Genomic DNA, 27616 nt, shown 5'->3' with positions numbered 1-27616 from the left:
CCTTCATCAGGTCCGAAGTCCAGCAGCTGCTTCGGGAAGGCATCATCGAGGCCAGCAACAGCCCCTGGAGAGCTCAAGTGGTAGTGATGAAAACTGGGGAGAAACACAGAATGGTCGTGGACTACAGTCAGACCATCAATCTGTACACGCAGCTCGACGCATACCCCCTCCCACGCATATCTGATATGGTCAATCAGATTGCACAGTACCGCGTCTTCTCAAAGGTAGACCTGAAATCCGCCTCCCACCAGCTCCCCATCCGTAAATCAGTCCGTCCATACACCGCCTTCGAGGCCGCCTATGCCACTTCCTTAGGGTCCCCTTCGGCGTCATTAACGGGGTCTCGGTCTTCCAAAGGGAGATGGACTGAATAGTCAACCGGTACGGTTTGCGGGCCACATTTCCGTACCTAGACAATGTCACCATCTGCGGCCATGATCAGCAGGACCACGACGCCAACCTCGCTAAATTTCTCCTCACCCCTACTCTCCTAAACCTCACTTACAACAAGGAGAAGTGCGTGTTCAGCACGAACCGCTTAGCCATCCTCGGCTATGTGGTCCAGAACGGAGTTCTGGGGCTCGGTCCCGACCGCATGCGCCCCCTCATGGGGCTCCCCCTCCCCCACTGCCCCAAGGCCCTCAAACGCTGCCTGGGGTTGTTTTCATATTACGCTCAGTGGGTCCCAAACTATGCGGACAAGGCCCGCCCACTCATACAGCCCACCCACTTTCCCCTGACGGCCAAGGCCCAACAGGCCTTCGCCCGGATCAGGGCTGACATTGCCAAAGCCGCAATGCACACTGTAGATGAAACACTGCCCTTCCAAGTAGAAAGCGACGCATCAGGCATCGCCCTTGCCTCCACCCTCAATCAGGCAGGCAGACCCGTGGCATTCTTTTCCCGCACCCTTCATGCCTCTGAAATTCGGCACTCATCCGTTGAAAAAGAGGTCCAAGCTATCGTTGAAGCTGTGCGGCATTGGAGGCATTACCTGGCCAGCAGGAGATTCACTCTCCTCACTGACCAACGGTCGGTAGCCTTTATGTTCAACAACACACAGCGGGGCAAGATCAAAAATGATAAAATCTTGCGGTGGAGAATCGGGTTCTCCACCCATAATTACGAGATTATGTATCGCGCTGGCAAACTCAATGAGCCCCCAGACGCCCTATCCCAAGGTACATGTGCCACCGCACAGGTAGACCGACTCCGGACCCTGCACGACAGCCTTTGTCACCCAGGAGTCACACGGTTGTACCACTTAATTAAGGCATGAAATTTTCCCTACTCCGTCGAGGAAGTAAGGACAATCACCAGGGACTGCCAAGTCTGTGCGGAGTGCAAGCTGCACTTCTACCGGCCGGACCGTGCACGCCTGGCGAAGGCCTCCCGCTCCTTTGAATGCCTCAGCGTGGACCTCAAAGGCCCCCTCCCCTCCACCGATCATCACACATATTTCCTCAGTGTGATCGATGAATACTCCCGGTTCCCCTTCGCCATCCCATGCCCCGACATGACGTCTGCCACCGTCATTAAAGCCCTAAATTCGATCTACACTCTGTTCGCTTTCCCCGATAACATCCACAGTGACAGGGGATCCTCATTCATGAGTGATGAGCTACGTCAGTTCCTGCTCAGCAGGGGTGTCGCCTCCAGCAGAACGACAAGCTACAACTCCCGGGGAAATGGACAGGTAGAAAGGGAGAATGGGAACGGTATGGAGGGCCGTCCAGCTGGCCCTACGGTCCAGAAACCTCCCGGCCTCCCGCTGGCAAGAGGTCCTCCCTGATGACCTACATTCCATTCGCTCATTAATCTGCACTGTCACTAACAATACACCGCGTGAACGTCTTTTTTTTCCTTCCCCAGGAAGTCCACATCTGGGGTGTCGCTCCCGACTTGGCTCACAGCTCCGGGAACCGTGCTTCTCCGTAAACATGCCCAACTCCACAAGGCGGACCCACTAGTGGAGAGGGTACACTTGCTCCACGCAAACCCCCAGTACTCCTTTGTGGCATTCCCCGACAGCCGCCAGGATACTGTCTCCCTCAGGGACCTGGCACCAGCAGGTTCCACCACAACACCACCCCCGTCGCCCCCGGCGCCATCCTCCCATCTCCCGTCACTTCCAATACCACCCACCCCGGGACCGTCCGTTCGACCCCCCTGCCCACGCTCATCGATGAAGAGGATTTCGGCACGCTCCCGGAATCACCTTCGACCAGGTCAGCACCAACATCGCCGTCACCACTTCGTCGCTCCCAAAGGACATCAAGGCTACCGGCTGAACCTCTGACCAGTCCACCGGACGTCAATGGACATTTGTTTTGCTTTGTAAATATTAAAATCATTATTGTATATAGTTATCCGCCACCCCCGCTGGACTCAATTTTAACAGGGGGTGAATGTGGTAAACCACTGTTGTACCTAGAGGATGTACGGTAGAACCTGTACTACAGGTTCGCCTGGGCCCCTGCCTGCTGGCTCCGCCCAGGAGGCGGGGTATAAATATGCGTGTCCTCCTGCTCGCAGCCATTTCGCCAGCTGTTGTGGGAGGCCACACATCTGATAGCAATAACGCCTCAGTTTGGATTCAACTTTCGTCTTTAGTCAAATTGATCGTGCCTCATCCCCATGAAGATCAGGCAGCCCTCCTACATGGAGATTGGGAACCCTGTTGGACAAGGGAGAAATTCCCCAGCCCCCACATGCAGAAGGGCAACCACCCGCCCCACGATGCAAAGATTAGGGCATCCCTCCCCCACACGATGCAAGCATCCGGGTGACTCAATACCCCCCTACCGGCATCAGGGCACTCCTCCCTCACTGGCACCATCCCCCTCCACAGTCTCTGGCCTTCCCCCCCCCCCCACCCCCCCCCACTCCAATGGATGCACAACCTCACTCCTCCAGCAACCATCGGGCCCTAAAACAATGAATCCAGCTCATTTCTGTGAATTGAAAAGGGACCTCACAAAGGTACATTGGAACACAGAATTGCGGGGGGGACAGGTAACAGAGCAATGGAAGGTTTTCAGAGAAGAGATAGTTCAGGTATCAACTAGCCATATTCCCTCAAAGGGCAACAGTCGATAATCCAGATACTATGCACTATATCATGAAGAGAATAACATTTAAGATAAAAACAGAAAAAGGAAGTTTATAACAGCTGTTAGGAGCAAGATTTAGAAAAAGCTTTTTTCACAGTGAGTGGTTCGGGTCTGTAACACTCTGCCTGGACGTGTGATGGAGGTAGGTTCAATTGAGGCATGCAAGAGAGTATGAGATAATTACTTGAATAGAAACAATGTTTGAAAAGACAGGGGATGGTGCTCATTTGGTGCACAGAAAGGGCCAAATGGCATTCTTCTGCGGCGTAACAATTCTGTGAATTCTGTGAATCAGGAAGATTATGGAAAGCACAGCAGAGAATTGAAATAGTTACTATGGAAAGCACCGAGAGGTTATCAGCAATCATTAGCAGGTGATGTTGAATTGAACCCGAACCAAAAAAATGATTCAAAGACCCAAAGGGAAATGCTCATGTCGAGGGCAAGGCTAGAAGCATTAATGAGAACTTTGCATCTGCCTTCACAAAGGAAGCAGATATGTAACGGTCACACTCGAAGAAAAAAGAAAAGTGAAGTTATGGACAGGAGAGTAATAACGAAGACCTACTAAAAAGATTAACATGAATGAAAGACATTCTATGTTGCTGAAATAAACAAAGACAAAAGTCTCAATATTTCAACATTACTGGAGAGAAGAGTAGTGTCGACATACTGGCAGGAAATAGGAGAGGGATAAACCAGGAAACTGCAGGCCAGTTGGTCCAATATTTGTGGCTGGGAAGTTATTGGAAAATATTATAATGGACAAAATAAACCTTAATTTTGAAAAGGATGGGTTAATCAAGTAGACCCAGCATAGATTTTTTAAAGTTAATCAAGTCTAACTTTACTAATTATTTGAGGATATTCCCTCAAATGTAAATTTGTGGAATAGAAATTTGAAATGTAAATTTGTGGGACAGCACGGTGGCACAGTGGTTAGCGCTACTGCCTCACAGTGCCAGAGATCCGGGTTCAATTCCAGCCTGGGGTGACTGGTTGTGTGGAGTTTGCAAGTTCTCCCCGTGACTGCATGGGTTTCTTCTGGATGCTCCGGCTTTCTCCCACAGTCCAGAGATGTGCAAGTTAGGTGTATTGGCCATATTAATATCGCCCCTTAGTGCCCAAAGTTGTGCAGGTCAGATGATGTTATGCAGGTAGGGCAGGCGGTAAGCCTAGGTAGGGTGCCCTTTCAGAGGGTCGGTGCAGACTCAATTGGGCCAAATTACTGCACTGTAGGGATTCTATGTCCCACCATTTTATAAATATTAAACCTAAACCACCACGTTCTCAGGAAACACATTTTCATCTCCTGATTGCGGTTAATGGAGAAGTTGCTGGAACATTTAAAATCACGGTTCCTCAAAAGATTGTGCAAGGGAAGATGAGGAGAAATTTCTTCGTTCACAGGTTTGTAAGGATCTGGAACGCTCTATCTGAAAAGTGGTTGAAGCTCTCTCCAAAACAAGTTTGAAAGCGCGATGGACAGACACTTGAGGCTGAGGAACTTCAATGGTTACTGACATGAAGCAGAAATGTGGAGTTAAACACACATGGAGCTCGATTCTTCGATCCATCAGCCGTGTGTTTCTCAACACCGTGTTACTCCTTGTCACCAGGATTCTATACTGCCACACTTGTCAATGAGATTTCCCATTGAAGCCATCCCATGCCACTGCGAAATCCATGGGCGAGGGTGCGCTCCCGTTGGGAAAAGAGAATCCCAACAGCCGGGAGTGTGTTGTGGACAATGGCTCTTTCAGAGGCTCTGAAGTTTTTGCGGGTGGAGACGGTCACACGCAGTACCTTACGGACAGAGGCTAAAAGCACACTGTTAGATTTGGCAAAAACATTGCAGTTAACATTACCTGACAAAATGGGAAAAGGTGAGGTAATTATGGCGGTGGCTGAGCATTTAAAGTTGCCTGAGATACAGTTTGACTCATTGAAAATGGCAAAAATTCAGTTACAAATGGAACATGAGAAAGAATTAAAGCAGCTTGAATACGAAAGAGAGAGAGAGGAAAAAGAAAAGGAGAGACAAGAAAGGAGAAAAGAAAGAATAGTCCGAGCAGAACAAAAAGAAAGAGAAAGGGAGATACAGATCAGGGAAAAAGATAAAGAGAGTTAGTTTGAACTTCAGAAAATGGCCTTGAAACATGACAGTCAGATAAAATTGGCAGACGTAAAGGGAAACATACAGTTGGATGATAGTGATGAGGACAGTGAGAAAGAGCATCATAGTCAAAGGTTTGGTGGGGATCTATTTAAATATGTCCAAACATTGCCAAGATTTGATGAGAAGGAAGTAGAAGCCTTTTTCATTTCTTTGGGAAGGTAGCTAAACAAATTAAATGGCTACAGGACATATGGGTATTACTGATTCAAACAAAGCTGGTAGGTAGGGCCAGTGAAGTGTTTGAATCACTATCATTGGAGGTATCTGGGACGTATGAGGAGGTGAAAAAATCCATCTTAGGTGCATATGAAGTCGTGCCTGAAGCCTCCAGACAAAGGTTTAGAAATTTAAGGAAAGAATTTGGTCAAACATACATGCAGTTTGAAAGGATCAAAAAGAGTAATTTTGATAGGTGGGTCAGGGCTTTGAAAATAGACCAAACATATGAAGCTCTCAGAGAAATTATACTTTTGGAGGAGTTTAAAAATTCAATTCCTGATGTAGTGAGAACTCATGTGGAAGAGGAGAGGGTTAAACCTGCGAAGTTAGCAGCAGAAATGGCAGATGATTATGAATTAGTTCATAAATCAAAGTTTGGTTTGTGACATCAGTTTCAGCCTGTGAGGGATAGAAACTGGGGACATGAGAAACACTCAAGTGGTAAAGGTAAAGGTGATCCGATGGGAGATAATAAGGAGAGTGTACCTCAGATTAAAAAAGAAATCCAGGAGGTTGGAAAAGAAATGAAAAGTTTCAAATGTTTTCACTGCAATAAACTAGGCCATGTAAAGTCACAGTGTTGGTGGTTGAAGAAAAGCACTGGGAAGGCTGATGTGGTGAAACAGGATGAGACAGTGGGGTTTGTTGAAGTGGTAAAGGAAAGCCCAAATGAAATGAAGGAGGTGCAAAAGATTGTACAGGCTGTTCAAGAGGTGATTGATAAGAAGGTGCCAGATCTCTTTAAAGAATTTACTTGTGTGGGTAAAGTTTACTCATGTGTATCAGAAGGAGCAGGTAAAGAAGTCACAATTTTAAGAGATGCGGGAGCTAGTCAATCTTTAATAGTAAGAGATGAGGAGTTATGTTGGTTGGGAAGAATGTTGCCAGAAAAGGTGGTGATATGTGGAATTCAGGGTGAGAGGAGTAGCGTTCCATTATATAAAGGAAGGTTGGAAAGTCCAGTGAAGAGTGGTGAAGTGGTAGTGGGAGTTATATGGAAACTATCTTGTCTAGGAATACAGTTTATCTTGGGTAATGATGTAGCTGGATCGCAGGTGGGAGTGATGCCTACTGTGGTTGATAAGCCAGTGGAAAATCAGACAACTGAAGTGTTGAAGGACGAATATCCTGGGATTTTTCCGGATTGTGTAGTAACAAGGTCGCAATGTCACAGGTTAAGACAAGAGGAGAAATGAAAGAGTGAAGATGAAGTGGAAGTGCAATTATCAGAAACGATTTTTGATCAGATGGTTGAAAAAGAACAAGAACAGGTGGAGGATGAGGTGGATATTTTTAGTTCAGGAAAATTGGCGGAGTTCCAACAGAAAGATGTAGAAATAAAACAGATGTATCAGAAAGCATATATGGAAGAGGAATCTGAGTGTATATCAGAGTGTTATTACCATAAAAGTGATGTCTTGATGAGAAAATGGAGACCTTTACATATGCAGGCGGATGAAAAGTGTGCAGAAGTTCATCAAGTAGTATTGCCGGTAGGGTATAGAAAGGAGGTGTTGCGAGTTGCACATGAGGTACCAGTGGGAGGTCATTTGAGAATAAGGAAAACTCAAGCTAAAATACAAAAACATTTTTATTGGCCTGGACCACATAAAGATGTAGTTAAATTTTGTCAATCATGTAACACATGTCAAGTGATAGGGAAACCTCAAGCAGTGATAAAACCAGCACCCTTAATACCCATCCCAGCATTTGAGGAACCTTTTACAAGGGCCCTAATTGATTGCATAGGACAGCTTCCTAAAACAAAAAGTGGGAATCAATATCTTTTGACGATAATGGATGTGTCTAGTAGTTTTCCAGAGGCCATTCCAGTACATAATATTCCAGCGAAAAAGATTGTGGAGGAGTTACTTGAATTCTTTACCAGATATGGACTACCCACAGAAATACAATCGGATCAAGGATCGAATTTTACCTCAAGGTTATTCAAAGAAGTTATGGATAGCTTAGGAATAAAATAATTTAAATCAACTGTGTACCATCCAGAATCGCAGGGAGCGTTAGAAAGATGGCATCAGACATTAAAGACAATGTTGAGGGCTTATTGTCAAGATTATCCAGAGGATTGGGATAAAGGAATTACATTCGTATTGTTTGCAATTAGGGATGCACCAAATGAGTCAACCAAATTCAGTCCTTTTGAACTAATTTTTGGTCATGAGGTAAGAGGACCACTTAAATTGATTAAGGAAAAATTGGTGGATGAGAAATCGGAAATTACATTATTGGATTACGTGTCAAAGTTTTGGGAACGATTAAATAGAGCAGGTGAATTGGCTAGACAACATTTGAAAGTTGCACAAAATGTGATGAAACGAGTAGAGGACAAGAAATCCAAAGTTTGTAGTTTTGCCAGTGGGGGTAAAGTTTTGGTGTTGTTACCAGTGGTAGGTGAACCTTTAAAAGCTAGGTTTTGTGGACCTTATCAGATTGTGCTGGCAACAGTCGCGACCATGCAGCCCATGGCACCTGGCTGGGAGGGTGTATGGGCAATGATGACATGTCGTCTATCCCCCCACCCCCCACCGCGTGCAGGCCGTTATGTTTTGTCATCACCCAGCGATGTTGGCTGCCGTGGCGGGAGCCACACTTCTGCATGTTGCCCTGGGGGAGCTGGAGCAGGAGCGTGCCAGGGAGGCAGCGGGGGCTGCCGCAAAGGAGCGTGCCGCAGGGAGGCAGGTGGCAGCCGCCCAGGCTGGAGGGCCGCCCGCATAACTGGACGAGGAGGAGGAGGAGCTTGTAGTGGTGGTGCCACGGCAACGGAGACGCCCGATGAGGCCCCGTGTGTACCGGCCCCGCTCGTCGTACCAGCACCTCACGGATCGGGCATGCAGGAGGAGACTCCGAATGAGTCGGGAAACCGTGGCACACATATGCCACCTGATGGCACACCCTGCAGCGCGTGGCACTGGGGGATGACACCCTCTCCCCGTGGCCGTGAAGGTTATGGTGGCCTTGAACTTCTATACCATGGCGTCATTCCAGGTGCCGAGTGGGGACTTGTCTGGCTTCTCGCAGGCATCGGTGCACCGGTGCATCCGTGCAGTGACAGACGCCCTATATGCCATTGCGGACCGTGGCATCCAGTTCCCTGTGCACCGGGCCAGCCAGGATGCCCGGGCAGCGGGCTTCGCTGCCGTGGCCAGGATGCCCATGATCCAGGGGGCCGTGCGGCCACCTGCGGATCACAGGGCCATGTTCACGAATAAGAAGGGACCTATTCCATGAATGTGCAGGTGACCTGTGACCACCGCATGAGGATCCTGCACGTCTACGCCCGGTACCCCGGCAGTGTACCTGACTCATTCGTATTGGCACAATCTTTCATCCCCACCATGTTCGAGGGACGCCCCCCCCCCCCCCCCCCCCCCCCCCCCCCCAGCTGAGTGGCTGGTTGCTGGGCGACAGGGGTTACCCGGTGCGGTCGTGGCTGATGCCGTCTCTACGGAGGCCACAGACTGATGTGGAGAACCGCTACAACAATGACCATACAGTGACCAGGGGTGTGATAGAGTAGTGCTTTGGGCTGCTGAAGATGCACTTCAGGTACCTGGACCACTCTGGAGGGGCCTCCAGTACCCGTCAGATAGGGTCGGCCGCATCGTTGTGGTCTGCTGCGTCCTGCACAATATAGTCCAGCAGAGGGGGAATGTGCTGCAGGCAGAGGAGGGGGAAGGGAGGAGCAACAAGACGAGGCGCAGACCTCCCAGATGAGGAGGATGAGGGCAATGGTCAGGACAGATGGGCTGGACATGGACAGGAGGCTGCCCACCGTTACCGGCTGGGCCAGCGGGCACGGGGCAGGCTGATAGTCGCCCGGTTCACGGACTAGGGGGGGCGTGGGAATCGCCGAGTATGGGCACAGACTGCACACTACGGCACCAGTCTACCACCCTCACCCCACCCACCCAACACCCCACCCACCCAACACCAACCACCCTCACCCCTCCACCCAACACCAATCACCCTCATCCCACCCACACACCAACCACCCTCACCCCATCCACCCAACACCAACCACCCTCACCCCATAAACCCAACACCAACCACCTTCACCCCACCCACCCAACACCAACCACCCTCACCCCACCCACCCCCTACCAACCACCCGCACCTCACCCGCATGCACACCACCCCTCCATTGCTCATCCACCTGCGGCACAACGGGCTGGGCTCACACGGTCGCCGGTGGAAGCGTGTCTATTGTAGGCCATGGAGGATGATGACAATCTGCCCTGCGATGAGCTCTGGGCTCGACGTCGTTGGACAATGTCTGACCCATGGCCACAGTACCACCCTCCACCCGGACCGTCCCTGCATGCGGACGTGACACTGCAGCGCACGGTCCCGTCGTCTGCGAGGGTGACCCAGGGGGAGGGGTGGCACATTCACCTGAGGCTGACGTTCTATCACCCCTCACACACCCACTGGAGCTCACCTCACACCACACTCCTGCACACATCGGACAGAGCACAAAGGCAGCTTCTGTTTGTGTGAAAGTGATTTTAATAACAAACAGTTCATACACGTGCCCTAGCCCCTATAACTAATCTGTGCCCTGCACCCGTGCCAACTCACTCAGTGTCTAATGTTTTGGCCTTTTGGGCCCGATGACTATGTCGAGGTGGTTCCCTAGACGGTGCAGCAGAACTGGAGGTGGACTCCTGTGATTCCTGCCCTGTGTTGAGGGACCCCTTTGGCGGCCGTTTCCTGGGGCGGCCCGGCCTAAATGGGCCAAGCTGCAGCGACTGGGATGGCGAACTGCCAGCCTGACCTGCCCGTTGCCCATCAGATGCATCTGGGATGGAGGGGGGGGAGAGTCCGAGGTGTCGCGGTGCTCCGGGACCCCCCCCTCAGGGGGACCCGGAATGGGCCCCAGCACGTCCTCCTCCCTCGGGGTGCCTGATGGCCTCCGGGCCTCTACATGGGTCGGGGATCCGAACGGACCGACCAACCGACGCTCCCCCAACATCTGGCGCTGCCAGTCCTGGAGGCCCGCCCTGGTATCAACAAGGGTCTTCAATTTTGCAGCCATGGAGCTCAGGGAATAGGCCATCCCTGTCTATATCTGGGCAACGCCTGCCAGCACATGGGCAATGGCGCCAATGCCCTCAGCCATGGCCTGCTGAGACTGGGCCACGGCCTGCAGAATTGGCCATTGCCTACTGGCACTGCTCTATGGCCTGCTGGGACAGCGCCACAGCCTGCTGAGACTGGTCCGTGGCGTTGAGCGCCTCTGTGATCTGCTGCTGGCTCATGGCTGGCTGTGAGAGGGCAGCCATGTCCTAGGCCATGGACGCCGCCTGCACGGAACACCCCAGGTCTTGCATACTGCGACCCATGTCTGACACCTTCGCACCCATTGCCTCCACCGCGGATGCCGCCCGGGCGGTTTCGGCCTGGGTGGCACGCATGACCGGCACCACTCCCTCCTCCTGCACGCGGGTGGACGCCTCGACCTGTGTCTGTAGCTGCCGCAAGCCGGCCGCCACCCCCTTCGATCGTCCCTTGGTCCGTGACTGCATCGGGTCTATGGGTGGGTGTGGTAACTCCAGGAACCCAGTACCCGTCTGGGCAGCAGATGGTTGCTTGTGCCATGCTGCCCTCTGAACGCCCGGCCCATCGGCTGCTCCTGCCTCCACCTGCTGTACCGGGCCGGCTGTGTTGTGCGCACCAGTTAGCGTCCCAGATGCCTCCTGCTAACGTCCCCAACCGAGGTGAGTGTCTCTGCGATGGTGGAGGGTGTAGGAGATAGCAGTGGCATAGTGTCGTGCTCCTCATCCGACCCGAAGTCCGGGGTCCCCTGGAGTGGTGATTCTTGTCCATCCATCCACTGTGTGAGTGTCGTGTGCATCAGTGTCCTGTGCATCGGTGTCCAGTGCGTCAGTGTCCTGGGCGTTAGTGTCCTGGGTGGGTGTGTCCTGGGTAGGTGTGTCCTGGGTAGGTGTGTCCTGGGTAGGTGTGTCCTGGGTAGGTGTGTCCTGGGTAGCTGTGTCCTGGGTAGCTGTGTCCTGGGTAGGTGTGTCCTGGGTAGGTGTGTCCTGGGTCGGCTGCGACAGGGGCCTGTTCCTGTGGCTGCCCCCATCGTCGCTGTGTCTGGGCCGTCGGCGCCGTCGCACTCGCACGAGATGGAAGCATTGTCTCCCTGGTGCTCCGGGTCTGTCCCTGGCTCGTGGCCGCCCTGGATCATCCTGGGGACAACGTATGCCTGATGGGCCGGGTCTGTCCCTGGCTCGTGGCCGCCCTGGATCGTCCTGGGGGCGGTCGCCATCCACGGGGACGGGTGGGTCAACGTTTGGTCCTGCAATACACAATACAGCATGCATGGTTAGACACGCAGACGGGGATAGGGGGCAGGGTGATATGGGGGAAGGGGGATATGGGAGATATGGGGGATATGGGGTATATGGGGGATATGGGGGAAATGGGGTATCTGGGGGATATGGCGGATGTGGGGTATATGGGGTTATGGGGGATGTGGGGGATATGGGGGAAGGGGGATATGAGGGATATGGGGGAAGGTGGAAATGGGGATGGGGAAGGGGATATGGGGGAAATGGGGGATATGGGGGAAGTGGGATATGGGGGAAAGGGGATCTGGGCAAATGGGGGATATGGGGAAGTGGGATATGGGGGAAGGGGGGATCTGGGGGTAGGGGGATATGGGGGAAATGTGGGATATGGGGGAAGTGGGATATGGGGATCTGGGGGAAGGGGGATATGGGGGATCTGGGGAAGGGGATATGGGGGAAGGGGGATATGGGGAAGGGGGATATGGGGGAAGTGGGATATGGGGGATCTGGGGGAAGGGGATATGGGGGATATGGGGAAGGGGGGATATGGGGGAAGGGGGATATGGGGGATATGGGGAAGGGGGGAAGGGGGATATAGGGGAAGGGGGTTATGGGGATATTGGGGATAAGGGAGATATGTAGGAAGGGAGATATGGGGAAATGGGGAAAGGGGGGCAGGGCAGGCAGTGGGGGGTCTCACTTGGTGGTGCGCCCCCGACCTCTGCATCCGCAACCTCCCAGTCCTCGGGTCCGCCAGCAAGTTCCAGGGCCCTCTCCTCATGAATGGTGAGTGGTCGCAGTTGGGGTAGACACCCTCCGGTCCTCTCACGCTCCCGGTTGTTGTGAGCGCGCTTCTCCTGTGGGGGGCGGGAGGGTGGCAGGGATGAAGGGCAACAGTGTTAGGCAGACATATACATGCCGACCAGCGGTTGTGTGTATGTTGGCAGAGTTTCACAACCCATCCTGCCACTGCAGCCTGCATGGGTGGGTGCAGCCATGTCGGTTGCACCTAGGGCTGTGCTGCCCATCGCAGGTTGGGGGGGGGGGGTACTCGCCCTGGCTGCCCTGACAAGGTCATTGACCTTCTTGTGGCACTGGGTGCCTGTCCTTGCTGCCACGGCAACGGCGCTGACGGCCTCTGCCACGTCCCTCCACAGGCGCCGGCTGAGGCGTGGTGCGACCCTGCGGCCGTGTCCGGGGTACAGGGCCTCCCACCTCTGCTCCACTGCGTCCAGGAGCGCCTTGGTGTCCCGCTCCTGGAACCAATGGCGGGCAGCCATTTTGACAGGTCTCCGGGGGGGGGGGGGGTTTGTGCTGCGACATGGGGGGGAGGCCGTCTTTTGTGCTGCGACGCCGCGCGGCGTCACTGACGGTGCGCGCATCCGCAACGGGTCGCACCGTTTCGAATGGCGTTATGCCGCTGTTTGCCCATTCCGGGCCGGAGAATCCGCGACGTTTCGAGGAGCCCAACGCCGGAGTGATTCACGCCATTTTTGGCGCCGGGTTCAGGCCATCGCGCCAATTCACGGAGAATCTCGCCCCGTGGAGTTAATCACACATGGAGCTGGATTCTTCGATCCATCAGCCGTGTGTTTCTCAACGCCATGTTATTCATTGTCAGCAGGACTCTATACTGCCACCCTTGTCAATGAGATTTCCCATTGAAGCCTTCCCATGCCACTGCGAAATCCATGGGCGAGGGTGTGCTCCCGTTGGGAAAAGAGAACCCAACAGCCGGAGAATTCCCACGATGCTGTTTGAAGAGTCAGCACAGTTGCCATGGCATTCTGTGTTGTAGGTTTCTTTCTGTTCAACTGGTCTCTGCATAGGGAAGCAGTGGTGCAGTGGTATTGTCACTGGACTACTAATCCGCAGACCCAGGGGAATGCTCTGGGGACCTGGCTTTCAATCCTATCATGGCAAATGGTGAAATTTGATTTCAATAAAAAAAATCTGGAATTGAAAGTCGAATAATGCCCATGCAACCATTGTCGATTGTTGAAAAGCCCATCTGGTTCAATAATGTCCTTCAGGGAAGGAATTTGCCATCCTTGCCTGGTCTGGCCCACATGTGACACCAGATTCACAGCCACGTGTTTGGCTCTAACAGTGCCCTCTGAAATGGCCTAACAGGCAATTCAGTTCATCCCATGAATGAAAAATAAAATATCTTCACTCCTAAACTACTGTACTGAGAAACCCCGGTAATAAGTTCACCATAAATGTCACAGGCATCTTGGTTCATTTGTATAAAAGGTAACAAGGTTGCAAAGTAGAAAAGAGGAAGACTTGCTTTCTTACATAACACTGTTCATAACATCACAGAAAACATTACAGCCAATGGAGCACTTTTGAAGGCTAGTCACTGCAGTAATGTAGGTAATGCCTGGACTTTGTTAGCAACGGAACATCAACCCACAACTTTCTGGTTGGCAGCAAGGATGTGGCAAAACTGGAGAAAGAAGGATTGGTCTCCTTAGAGCAGAGAAAGTTAGGGGGAGAGGATGATTTGATAGATTTAGGAAGATGAAACTGGCAGGAATGTCGATAATAAAAGATCATGGCCAAAATTTTTCATCTGTCGGGCGCATGCACTCGGCAGGTCGGGAAGCAGGCGCAAAACACGCTTCCAGTCACGGTCAACCCCAGAACGCGATTTCACACTGGCTGGCCAATTAACAGGCAGCCAGCATGAAACACACACTGGCAAATGCTCAGCACTGCCGGGGAAGGCATGAAGAGGACAGGTACTAAGATCAGTGAGGTTGCTGGTTGGGGCTTCTAATGTGCTCCTTCAGGGGGACAGCCGCTGTGGAGCTGTCTCAGGGAGCTGCAGCTCCGTAAAAAATAAATTGCAATGGAAAAGTTAAGCAAAGAATGTCTAGGCAGCACATTCAAACATAAACTGGAATCCCCAGACACCTTTTTGAATTTTATTTCAGCGCGGACATTTCATCCCATCCTGGATTGAGGTTGAAGCTGGAACATAAAGGCCGCCTGGCCTGAGGGAAAGCATTCGGGCCACATGTAATTGCGTTCAGTTGGCCCCTTAATGGGCTAAACTGCCTGCTTAATTGTTGGCAGGCACACTTCCAAATCTCATGCACATCTCATGCACAATTATGGACAGCACGGTAGCATTGTGGATAGCACAATTGCTTCACAGCTCCAGGGTCCCAGGTTCGATTCCCGGCTTGGGTCACTATCTGTGCGGAGTCTGCACATTCTCCCCATGTGTGCGTGGGTTTCCTCCGGGTGCTCCAGTTTCCTCCCACAGTCCAAAGATGTGCAGGTTAGGTGGATTGGCCATGATAAATTGCCCTTAGTGTCCAAAATTGCCTTTAGTGTTGGGTGGGGTTGCTGGGTTATGGGGATCGGCTGGAGGTGTTGACCTTGGGTGGGGTGCTCTTTCCAAGAGCCGGTGCAGTCTCGATGGGCCGAATGGCCTCCTTCTGCACTGTAAATTCTATGTTAATCCACCGACCATTATATTGCAAGAGTGCTCGATGGCGTCGGAACACGTGCCTGAGGCCTTTTTGCGTGATTCTGGGTCAGGTGTGTGTCCACCGGTGCAATGTAAAATTCTGGCCCATAGTTGGAAGGTAATTGGCAAAGGAATGAGCAAGATGATGAAGAGAAATAACTATTACTCAGTGATGGAATATGTCCTTTCTGAAGAGGTGCTGGATGCAGATTCAATTGCAACTTTTAACAATACATTGGCAAGGGCAAAGCGCTGGGCTGGGGATTGGGTTTGCAGATGGTGCAGTGGGTGTAATTGGATGGCTCTTTCTACAAAATCTTTCCACACTTCTACAAACCATGTGCTCACTGTGATGCATGGTTTCACCCCCTCTGGTGTCAACACATGCTGCTTGCAAGCAGATGACGCTTTTTTTGTTTTTGAGAAAATTATTAATGTGCACCATAATGGAGGGGTGGAGGGAAGATATGCAGAAGGGACAACATTTATCAATCAAAGTGCTTCGGTAGAGAGGACCACAAGAACAAAGAACAATACAGCACAGGAACAGGCTCTTCGGCCCTCCAAGCCTGTACCGGTCATGATACTAACTGCTGCCAAAACCCTCAGCACTTCCTTGTGCCGTATCCCTCTATACCCATCCTATCCATGTGTTTGTCAAGATGCCTTTTGAACGGCGTTAATGTATCTGCTTCCACAACCTCCCCTGGCAACCCGTTCCAGGCACTTGCCACTCTCTGTGTAAAAAAACCTGCCTTGCACATCTCCTCTAAACTTTGCCCCACCGACCTTAAACCTATGCCCCCTGGTGACTGACTCCCTCCACCCTGGGAAAGAGTGCCAGCCCATCCACTCCATCCATGCCCCTCATAATCTTGTAGACCTCTATCAGGTAACCCCTCAACCTCCATTTTTCTAATGAAAACAGTCCAAGTCTATTCAGCCTCTATTCAGCCTCTCCACATAGCTAACACCCTCCAGACCAGGCACCATCCTGGTAAACCTCCTCTGCACCCTCAATGATCGGCTGATCATTGGTGGAGATTATAGAAAATGAATGTTGTGTCTATAAGAGGCATCCAAGCAGAGCATGGCGATTCACAATTCATGTAGTTAAAATTAACATCACTGGACCAACATTCCAACAGTTCCCTCTGATTCGTAATGATAACTCTCTTAAAACACCACATTCTCAGAAAGCACATTTTCAGTATCTGTTGTGTTGATGGAAAAGATGCTGCAACATTGAAAAAACTTGTGCTTGTAAAAATGAGTTTGATATTAGATCACAAGGGGCGATGAAGAAAAATGTCTTCACTCAGAAATTTTTGAGCTCCAGAACACTACCCAAAATGGTGGGGAAGCTGATTGTATAAATAATATAAAAAGGAAGTCGGACAGGTCCTTGAGGATGAGAATCTTACAGGGATACAGACAAAATGCAAGGATCTGGGACTAAGCACAAGTTCTCTTTCAAATATCCAGAACTTGCAGGTTGATTAAATTGCACATTTTTGTCACGTTTTATTCTTCATTCTTAAATATTCAATCTCAAAATCAGGTTTCTTATATTCTCAAATATTTTAAGATAACATTTTCCAATACCTATCCTCGTCTATGGAGAGAATGTCCCGTTAACTATAGTCATGTGTACTGTAAGCAAAGTACAAGATTTTTGAACTGATAATCAACAAATTTGAACATACTTTGTAAATTATTTACATATTATGACACAGGTGAAAATATTCAAAAAGTCTATTTAGGGATATGACAACTGTTCAATTATTAATTGGTTTATTAGATCCAATCTTTTCTCCTAGATGCAGAATGCTATAAAGCATCGATGCTAAGCCTTCTGGGAGAGAGTGTTGAGGAGAAGGTTAGAAGACAGCCTGTACGAAAGATAGTGTGAGTGAGAGCAGATCATAGTTATTGTATTAGTGTAGGGATTAGTAGTTGATGGCTGTAGATTGTATGTTTATTATCAACAGTTTATTATATAGGAGTAAGTGTTGAGTCCAATTAAGTGGTGTAAATAAATGTGTAGCTTTGTTTAATATAAAAGCTAATTGTGGTCTTTCTGAACACTACACCAACCATCCTTGGATCAGAACCACAAAGAACACCACATGGTACCAGGTTTGTGTTTCTAAAAATAATAAGCAATTAGATTAGACAAGATAGCTTTAAGAAAATTCAAGAAAACAATCATGCCGCTACGCTGATCAAAACATCTGCACAAATGACGGATCGTAAGATGTAAAGTCTAAAGAAACCTGATTATTTCAGAACAACTGGTAAACTGTGTCAAAACAGGGCAATTTTCAAACAACAGTTTGAAGTTTTCCTATCTGACTCCATGCTAGAAAATGCTTCCGTTCAGAGAAAAATATTGCTTCTTCTTAAAGAACGCAAGACTTGTTTAAGTCATTTGAATTGGCTGAAGATAAGATTTTTAAAAAGTATAACATAGTGCAACAGGTCCCTGGAATGGGGGACGTTGACCCACAACCCCTGACTGGCACAAAGAACATGGAGAAACTAGAGATGCTGGGATTGTTCTCCTCACAGCAGAAAGGACCAAGAAAAAATTTAACAGCAGTGTTCAATGTTGTGACTAGTTTGACAACATGCATATGGAGCAACAGAAAGATCAGTAACCAGATATCATGGAGTTAAGTTAAATAGCAAAGAATTAGAGGGAAGATGAGAAATTACTTTTACTCAGTGAGCTGTTATGATTGGGAATACATTTCCTCAACAGGCGATGGAAGAAGATTCAGTCGTAACTACCTAAAGGGAATGTGAGTTACATGTAAAATGGAGATAACTCCAGGGATATGCTGCAAAAGAGGGATAGTGGGATTAACTGAATCGCTTTATCACAGTGCCTACAGAGAAAGGATAAATTGAATCACCGTCTCCTGTTTTATATGGTGCTATAGTTTTGGATGGTTCTACGATAAATCACAACAGCAGTTTCTGATGCTTCTTAAATATTTAATTTCAGCAGCTGGTTTCTTACATTTCTGCGTTTTTCAAAGAACACATTTTCAGTACCAACTGTGACCTGTGGAGAAGGTGTTACTTGTTGCATTGAATTTAATAAATTGTGTGATTCCCTCCAACAGTTTTTGGAGCCAAGTTACTGCGTTTTCGGTACTGATTGGAAGCACAATTATTTGCTGTCAGACTTAAACTCTTTGTTGTCAAACCCCAATTTTGAGTTTAATTTGATCTAAACAGAATGAATTTGAGAAATGTTAATCTTAAATTAAAAGTTGTTAATTCCTACTCGTCGACCCTGACGTCAACTATGTAACTGAAAAAGTTCAGAGAAATGGCTGTCCACTCCGACTTGTAAACACATATCTGCAAAGTATACACTCAGGTTGAGGCACTGCTATCCTCTCTGGTGGGCTGTTCGCACAAAAATTACATTTTCTTTGTGGCATTAAAAAATATTTATGGTTCTCTGAGTTTGCAGTGTCAATGTTAAGGAGTGTCTGACAAAGGCCATTGGATTGACTATTATTCTCTCTGTCCGGTTCCTCCCTGTACATCATTGTGCACATTAATAGACTGCTGACGTCAGGTGAACAGAGAGGCAGGATTTTTCTAGGTGTTTCTGTGGAGAGGATCGCATGTACATTTGCTGCCCCACATTACCAAGAATGAACTTTATTTATTGATGTAACCTATCATTTCCAAAATTCAAATGTCTCAAACACGACCTGTCACAGGTGAGGTGGTAATATTGGTAAAGGAAGTCCTTGTAAAGAGATTCCAATTGGTTAAATCCATCTGCACCCTGCATGGGGCTAACCTATCAGAGTGCCAAAGTCAGTGGATAGGAAAATCAACTGAGAAATATAACAGATGTCACTTTGAGACTACAAGCTCTCTGTCCCTTATGATGCTGAAAATTACTCCCAATTGTATTATGTGGATAATGGTTCCAGCCCATGGATCCCAGCACATTCAAGGTTGTAAATCTATCGTTCTTTGGTGACACCAAGCTTGACTGTAAGTCCTTGATTATTGATGGAGATTGTAGAAAATTAATGTTGTGTCTATAAGAGGCATCCAAGCAGAGCATGGCGATTCACAATTCATGTAATTAAGATTAACAACACTGAATCAACATTCCAGCAGTTCCCTCTGATTAGAAACGATAACTATTTTAAAACACCACATTCTCAGAAAGCACATTTTCACTATCTGTTGTGTTTGATGGAAAAGATGCTGCAACATCAAAAAAACATGAAAAAACTTGTGTTTATAAAAATGAGTTTGATAGTAGATCGCAAGGGGAGATGCAGAAAAATATTTCCACTCAGAAATTTGTTGAGTTCTGGAATACTTTGCCCAAAATGGTGGGGTAGTTGATTGTATAAATAATGTGAAAAGAGTGTTGGACAGGTCCTTGAGGATGAGAATCTTATAGGGATACAGACAAAATGCAAGGATCTGGGACGAAGCTCTTTGAAAGATCGAGAACATGCAGGTTAGATAGAATAACACACTTTTGTCATGTTTCATACTTCATTCTTAAATATTCAATCTCAAAATCAGGTTTCTTATATTCTCAATATTTTAAGAGAATTGTTTCCAATACCTGTCCTCGTCCATGGAGAGAACGTCCCGTTAACTATAGTCATGTTTACTGTAAGGAAAGTACAAGATTTGTGAGCTGATAATCAACAAATTTGAACGTACTTTGTAAATTCTCTACATATTATGACACGGGTGAAAATATTCAAAAATTCTATTTAAGGATGACGTGATAACTGTTCAATTATTCATTAGTTTATTAGGTCCAATCTTTTCTCCCCAACAGTCTGCTGTGATTGAAAGAAATATCTATTCCCAGTAAAGCAAAGACATTTTTCTTGTTTTTTGAAGTCCGGTTTTAAATTTAATTCCACCCAACCATTATCATTTTCAGAAAAGTTCTATGTCTTTAAAAAAATTGTAAGCAGTTACCTCACACTCGTATGTGGTGGTTTTCCATCTATCATATTGGGGCGGCATTTTATAACACAGCGCAAAGACAATGGATAAGAAAATGGACTGGAGTTATAGCAGGTGTCACTCTGATACTACAAGCTCTCTGTCCCTGAAAATTATACCCAATATGGGATAATGGCTCAGAACCGTGGATTCAAACATATCCAGTTGTAAGTTGTAGTTATTAACCAGTCCAAGCTGAACAGTTAAAGCTTGGATATTGGAGGTGATTATTGAAAATTATTTCATGCTTTCAAGACATATCAGGACATCAGATATCAAACTTTCAAAGCAGCGTTCTGCAAATTAAATATTTTTGAAGCTTAAGCACTGCTATGATATAGGAAACATGGCAATCAAGTAGTGCAAGCATGGCTGTCCGTACAGCAGCACAATAATAAAGAGGTAAGTGGCTGGGTAGCTCAGTTGGTTGGATAGAATTCCTTCGGTGTAGAAGGAGGCCTGAGAGACCCGAACGTTGCACACACAGACCAGGCCCCAGTCACTACAGCCCCAATGACACCGACCAGGATATGTTCAGCCCCTTTGAGACGATTAATTTGCCCACACCGGAACCTGACCCACCACCCGATGATAGTGACACCCTGCCTTGCCCAGACCGCCCTACGGAACATGAAACAATGGCACCGTGATAATTCCTGTCGCCTGACAAGGAATGACGAAATGGACCCCACATCGGCAATAGCACGCAAACTCCACACGTGGGTTTGGCACCCGGGAGATGGTGATGACTCCGAGTCTGACTCCCACCATGGTAACTCCTTTGAAACCCTTTTAGGAATGGAACCTTGAGGTGTCCAGATGATGAGAGAAAGGAACCGATTGAGATTTACGGTGTCTTGTACTCTGATGGAACCGGCCCGCTTTTCTTGTTTAGTTTGTTTTAAATGATGCCCGTTCTCTCTTGTACAAGTTTGTGTGTCGGCCTCTTGGACACTTTCTTGATACAGTCATAATTATTCTTCTGATGCCACATGGCAGTTAAAGAAGCAAGTTTGTTGGAGCCCATATATTTACAAATTCTTACCGCTCTTGGAAGGTCACTCAGGCAGTGGAGTAACGGCACTTATCCCCGCCCTGCCTAAGGACCCCCAATACATTTGGTCAGCCAAGCTCGGGTAGTGGAGTAACGGTACTGGTCACCGCCCTACCCGGGGATTCCACCCATTCTTGCCCTGCTGTTCTTTTACATTCCTGTGGTTTAAAGAATGCATTTTGCCCACTTCTGGCGACCCTTCGGTTGCTATCCCCCACCTATTATTTATATGTCAGATTTACTTGGTTGGAAAAATGAGTTTGCAGAGGACGGAGAAATTGTCCGTCCACTCAGCCCATCAAACACAGGCTGCGAGAGTACTCGCACTGTGACACAGAATTTTTCCAGATGTCTTGTCTCCAAAATGATTGTTAAAATAAAAAAAAATGAGGGAGTCACATATGGTGACGATTCTAATGGGAAATTGACGTTAAGGAGAAACAGACAGACAAACGAGATGTTAAGCAACAAGATAATAACAGATATTATGCTTGTTCCCCTAGGAAGATACGAAGATACATACAGACGGAGAAAAGCCTGAACAAGATAAAGATGACCCTGATGATCTACGTCATGATCGTCGCTGGAACAGTAGTTGCGCGGGTTACCTATCTCCACCTCCCTCACCGCACAGGCCTCGAACACGACTACTCAAATCAACACCCCCCAGCCCAGACACTACACAACACATCGACCCAGCCACCGATACCCCCCACATGGTGTGAGAATCTCGTTAAATGGTACTCCCTGTCCTACACAGTGGAAGCCTTACTAGTGATAGCCATCTTGTGCAGTGTCATCCAGACAATCAGATTGCGGAAATGGAGAAGGAGAGCCTCCCACCCTCCAATATACAGCTTTAGAGCCCCTTTCCTCGGACTCCAGAAAACCCCACACTCTTTCTGAACCTTTCTCTTTAATACATTCCGCGGTTGCTGTTGCGTTAACAAAGTTTATTTTTCTGTGTATGAATGTTAGTGATAAAAAGAAATGTGATGCTGCTATTGGATTTTTGTATTGTAATATAAGTTCTTTGATTGTTAAATAGCAGCATGAGTGTAGTCTAGTTAGAGATAGTTAGATGTTCCCTTTTTATTATTTATAGGGAAAATGGAATATAGGATTGAATGTTAAATGGCCCCTCAGGAATTTTTAGATATGTGTTGTATTAGAGAAATTTAGGTAAATGTTTTTGACCCATAGGACAGAGTAGGGTAGAACCTGTCCTTGATTGAGGGTACCCGGCATTTCAGAGAACAGGAGAATACCCAATATTGTGATCCTTCACGCTTCGCCTTGAGGATCAACAGGACGGAGTGTAGCCATCTGGGATGGCCACTTACAACTAGGTACAGAGAAACTCGCAAAGCCTGGCGGGTAAAATGGACAAGCCAAGACTCAGGCAGGCTCAGAGCCTGAAATGTATATTTGCAAGCAAGAAGTCCAGACGGTATTGAAACTCCGACCAATTAGCACTTTGATGGGGCCGATTAGTATTTGATGGCCCATCTTCACCAAAACAAAGGACTGGTACTGGAGCGACCGGTACAGTCCCAGACATTTTGGCGCCACTCCCTGTTCAGGGGAGCATCAAGAACGGGGTCAGTGACCGCTTGGGACATGCCCAGCCATCCAGATCCCCGCCCACTTATTGGTTAGGAATCGAACAGAGTGATCAGGGATCACCCAATTATTGGGGCCCAAACTGAAGGACCAAAAGAGCGCAAAAACCCCCAAGTATAAGAAGAATGGTTCGCCATATGTTCGTCCTCTCTTGGACCTGGCTCCCTGGCCACGACCATCTCCAATTGCAGCAACACCAGAAGCAAGTACAAGTTCAACGCCCGCTACCAGACGGATGAGCCTAGCTGAGCAGCAGTTACTCCTTCGGATTCGATAGATACAGAATCAAACAGCGGCCACTGTTTTCTGACCTAAGCCGGGTGCCCGAAGTTAAGTACAGGTTGTCTTAGCCATAGGAAAAGTCAGAGGAAAAGAAGCGCGCAACAGGGGCAATTTAGAATATCCAATCCACCTAACCTGCACAGCTTTGGACTGTGGGAGGAAACCGGAGCACCCGAAGGAAACCCACACAGACATGGGGAGAACACCACAGGTTGGATTGAACTCCCTGGAGCTGTGAGCATTTCTAACCACATAACTGGTTCGTAATGCGGAGAGATGCCAAGAGCATGGGTTGAATTACTGTATCAGCTAAGGTTAATCATGAAGGCTTCGGCTTCTCAACCTTGCTCCTCGCCTGATGTGTGGTGACCCTCAGCTTAAAACGCGCCCAGTCAGCTCTCCCCTCAAAGGGAAAAGCAGCCTGTGACATTATGATAAATGTACAGAACTGTAAGGGTTAATGTTATGTCCAAATCTACCAGTAGAGGGAGCTAGATGCAGAACGCTATAAAACATCGATGCTAAGCCTTCTGGAAGAGAGTGTTGTGGAGAAGGTTAGAAGACAGACTGTAGGAAAGATAGTGTGAATGAGAGCAGATCATAGTTATTGTATTAGTGTAGAGATTAGTCGTAGATGAGTGTAAATTGTATGTTTATTATCAACTGTTTATTGTATAGGAGTAAGTGTCGAATCCAATTAAGTAGTGTAAATAATTTTTTAGCTTTGTTTAATATAAAAGCTAGTTGTGGTCTTTGTGAACACTACGCCAATCACCCTCGGATCAGAACCATAAAGAACACCACATGGTACCAGGCTTGTATTTTAAAAAATAATAAGCAATTAGATTGGACAAGATAGCTTTCAGAACATTCAAGAAAACAATCACGCTGCTACACTGATCAAAACATCTGCACAGATGACGGATCGTAAAATGTAAAGTCTGAAGAAACCTGACGACTTCAGAACGACCGGTAAAGTATGTCAAAATTGGGCAATTTTCAAATAACAGTTTGAAGTTTTCGTATCTGACTCCGCGTGAAAATGCTTCTCTTAACTTGGCTGGAACGCAAGCATTATAGTTGTTTAAATCATTTTAATTGGTCGAAGATGAGATTACAAAAAAGTATAGCATAGTGCTACAGGTCCCTGGAATGGGGGGCGTTGACCCACAACCCCTGACTGGCACAAAAAACATGGAGAAACTAGAGATGCTGGGATTGTTCTCCTCACAGCAGAAAGGATGAAGAAGAAGTTTAACAGCAGTGTTCAAAGTTGTGATTAGTTTTGACAATGTGAATATGGAGCAACAGTTCCTACTGGCGGAAAGATCAATAACCAGACATCACGGAGTTAAGTTAATTAGCAAAGAATTAGAGGGAAGATGAGAAGTTACTTTTACTCAGTGAGCTGTTATGATTGGGAATGCACTTCCTCAACAGGCGATGGAAGAAGATTCAGTCGTAAATATCTAAAGGGAATGTGAGTTATATGTAAAATGGAGATAACTCCAGGGCTGTGCAGAAAGAGAGGGATTAACAGAATCACTCTATCACAGTGCCAGCAGAGGCAGGATGGACTGAATCACCTCCTCCTGTTTTGTACGGTGCTACTGTTTTGGATGGTTTTACAATAAATCACAAATGCAGTTTCTGGTGCTTCTTAAATATTCAGTTTCAATAACTGGTTTCTTACATTTCTGACATTTTCAAAAAGCACCTTTTCAGTACCTGTTGTGTCCTGTGGAGAAGGTGTCACATTAACAACCGTGCTGTTTACTGTAAGGAAAGTACAGGATTTCAGATCAGTCAATCACAAACCTCAGTCTGCCTATAGCATTGTTTATCAAATTGTCCACAGATTCTGGTACAGGTAAACTACTGAAGGATTGGATTGTAAAATGTTACTTTTTGCATTGAGTTTAATAAATTGTACGATTCCATCCAACAGTTTCTGGAGCGAAGCTACTATGTTGTCTGTACCGATTGGAAGCACAACTATTTGCTGTCATACTTAAATCCTTTGTTGTCAATTCCCAATTTTGAGTTTAATTTGATCTAAACAGAATGAATTTGAGAAATGTTAATGTTAAATTAAAAGTTGTTAATTCCTACTCATCGACCTTGACATCAACTGTGCAACTGATAAAGTTCAGAGAATTGGCTGTCTACTCCGACTTGTATACACATATCTGCAAAGTATACACTTAGGTTGATGCACTGTTATCCCCTCTGGTGGGCTGCTTGCACGAAAATGACATTTTCTTTGTGTCATTAAAAAAACATTGTGCTTCTCTGAGTTTCCAGTACTGTTCAGGACTATCTGACAAAGGCCATTGGATTGACTATGGGCTGGAATCTTCACCCTGCCCACCTCAAGGACGCCACGGGCCAAACGCTGACAATGGAAAAATCCTTTGACCTCCGACAGGATTCTCCGGTCGCCGGGCGAACGTGGCCGGAGAATCCCACCCTATTATCCTCTCTGTCCGGATCCTCCCTGCATAGCATTGTGCACACTAATAGATTGCTGCCATCAGATGAACAGAGGGGGCAGAATTTGTCAAAGTGCTTTGTCGGAGCAGATCAGAAGTACATTACTGCATCAAGTAAACAAGAAGGAACTTGATTTACCGATGTACAACTAGCATATTCAAAATTTAAGTTTCTCAAATACCTATTTGTCACTACCTTTCACAGGTGAGGTGGTAATATTGATAAAGGACGTCCCTGTAAAAAGATTCCAATTGGTTAAATCACATGTAGATTTCCACCTGCACCTTGCATGGGGCTAAGCTGTCAGAATGCCCTAAGTCAGTGGATAGGAAAATCAGCCGAGAAATATAACAGATGTCACTGTGAGACTACAAGTTCTCTGGGCGCGATTCTCTGGAAATACTTCTAAGGGCGTGATTCTCCGGAAAAATGTTTAAATGTGCTAGCGAGAGGGAATTGCCGCAAGTGTTGCGGTTCCCAGCCCAGTGAGGCCGGCAACGCTATTCAACGTTAATTGGTCCACTTGATGAGGCCTTAAGGCTTGTCGCCCCGAATGCCGGCACGCCAGCGGATTCGCCATACCACGCTCGGCCGCCCCCCACTAACAAGCAGCACTTGAGCTGCACTTGCTCAGCCACCCAGCCAGCCCACACCAATGGTGCTGACCAAGGTTCGGCAATGCTGACCTGGGGAGGCTCCTGGACATCATGGGGGATGTTCTGTTCCCCCGACGGTCCCGGAGGGTGAGCCACAAGGCAGCCAGTACTGCCTGGGACAAGGTGGTGGCAGCAGTCGGCTCAGGGAGTGTGACCAGGAGGACTGGTCTCCAGTGCCGTAAGAAGGTCAGTAACCTACACAGGGCAGCACGAGTGAGTAGACACCATCATCTCACCCCCCCACCCCCCATAAGGAGCATCCTCCCAGGCGAACTCCAACCATCCTTCCATCCCCTCTGCCTTCAGCACTCCCTCCACCCACCCCTTCAACCGTAGATATGAAAATTGCTTATTGTCACAAGTAGGCTTCAAATGAAGTTACTGAGAAAAGCCCCTAGTCGCCACATTCCGGCACCTGTTCGGGAAGGCTGGTACGGGAATTGAACCGTGCTGCTGGCCTGCCTTGGTCTGCTTTCAAAGCCAGCGATTTAGCCCTGTGCTAAACCAGCCCCTATGTCCCCGGAGCTATGTCCCATCCCCTTGGGTGGTCGGATGTTGGCTGCCACGTGTGTGGTCTTGCGTCCCGCAGTGTTCCGGCACAGTGTCCAGGAATTATTGTTGGAAATAGAACATAGAACATAGAACATAGAACATACAGTGCAGAAGGAAGCCATTCGGCCCATCGAGTCTGCACCGACCCACTTAAGCCCTCACTTCCCCCTATCCCCGTAACCCCTCCTAACCTTTTTGGTCACTAAGGGCAATTTATCATGGCCAATCCACCTAACCTGCACGTCTTTGGACTGTGGGAGGAAACCGGAGCACCCGGAGGAAACCCACGCAGACACGGGGAGAACGTGCAGACTCCACACAGACAGTGACCCAGCGGGGAATCGAACCTGGGACCCTGGCGCTGTGAAGCCACAGTGCTATCCACTTGTGCTACCGTGCTGCCCCGTAATGTAGACAGTGACTCCCACATTCTGCATGCCACCCCCTTCCCCACCCATGGGAATCCACTTAACCATGATTTCCAGTTCCTTAACAGTAATAGCCTTCAGCCGCAAAGCCAGAGGCCTCGGCAGTCGGTGGGGGCTATGGGTGGTCGATGGGGCAGTTGGGCAGGGACAAGGTTTTCCCCTGGAACGGGTAAATGGTCCAGAGATTGGCATGGTGGTGCCACGAG

The 27616-nt window shown here is 48.1% G+C and overlaps 1 protein-coding gene across 1 annotated transcript in view; it reads right to left on the bottom strand.

Moving 5' to 3' along the window:
- Positions 1-25055, bottom strand: part of LOC140428089 (adhesion G-protein coupled receptor G2-like) — a 138301-nt gene extending 113246 nt beyond the window's left edge. The window contains exons 1-2 of the mRNA XM_072514136.1: positions 25010-25055; positions 19928-19975 (exon numbers count right to left, since the gene is read on the bottom strand). Of these exons, the coding sequence (XP_072370237.1) occupies positions 19928-19970 (43 nt within the window). The 5' untranslated portion in view covers positions 19971-19975; positions 25010-25055. The remainder of the gene's footprint in view (positions 1-19927; positions 19976-25009) is intronic.
- Between the last annotated feature and the right edge of the window lie 2561 nt (positions 25056-27616).

The sequence above is a fragment of the Scyliorhinus torazame genome, chromosome 8 (assembly GCF_047496885.1).
Source record: "Scyliorhinus torazame isolate Kashiwa2021f chromosome 8, sScyTor2.1, whole genome shotgun sequence".
In the NCBI taxonomy this organism is placed as follows: domain Eukaryota; kingdom Metazoa; phylum Chordata; class Chondrichthyes; order Carcharhiniformes; family Scyliorhinidae; genus Scyliorhinus; species Scyliorhinus torazame.
The sequence above is the reverse complement of the archived record's forward strand: the minus strand, read 5'-3'. Positions and strand labels throughout refer to the sequence as shown.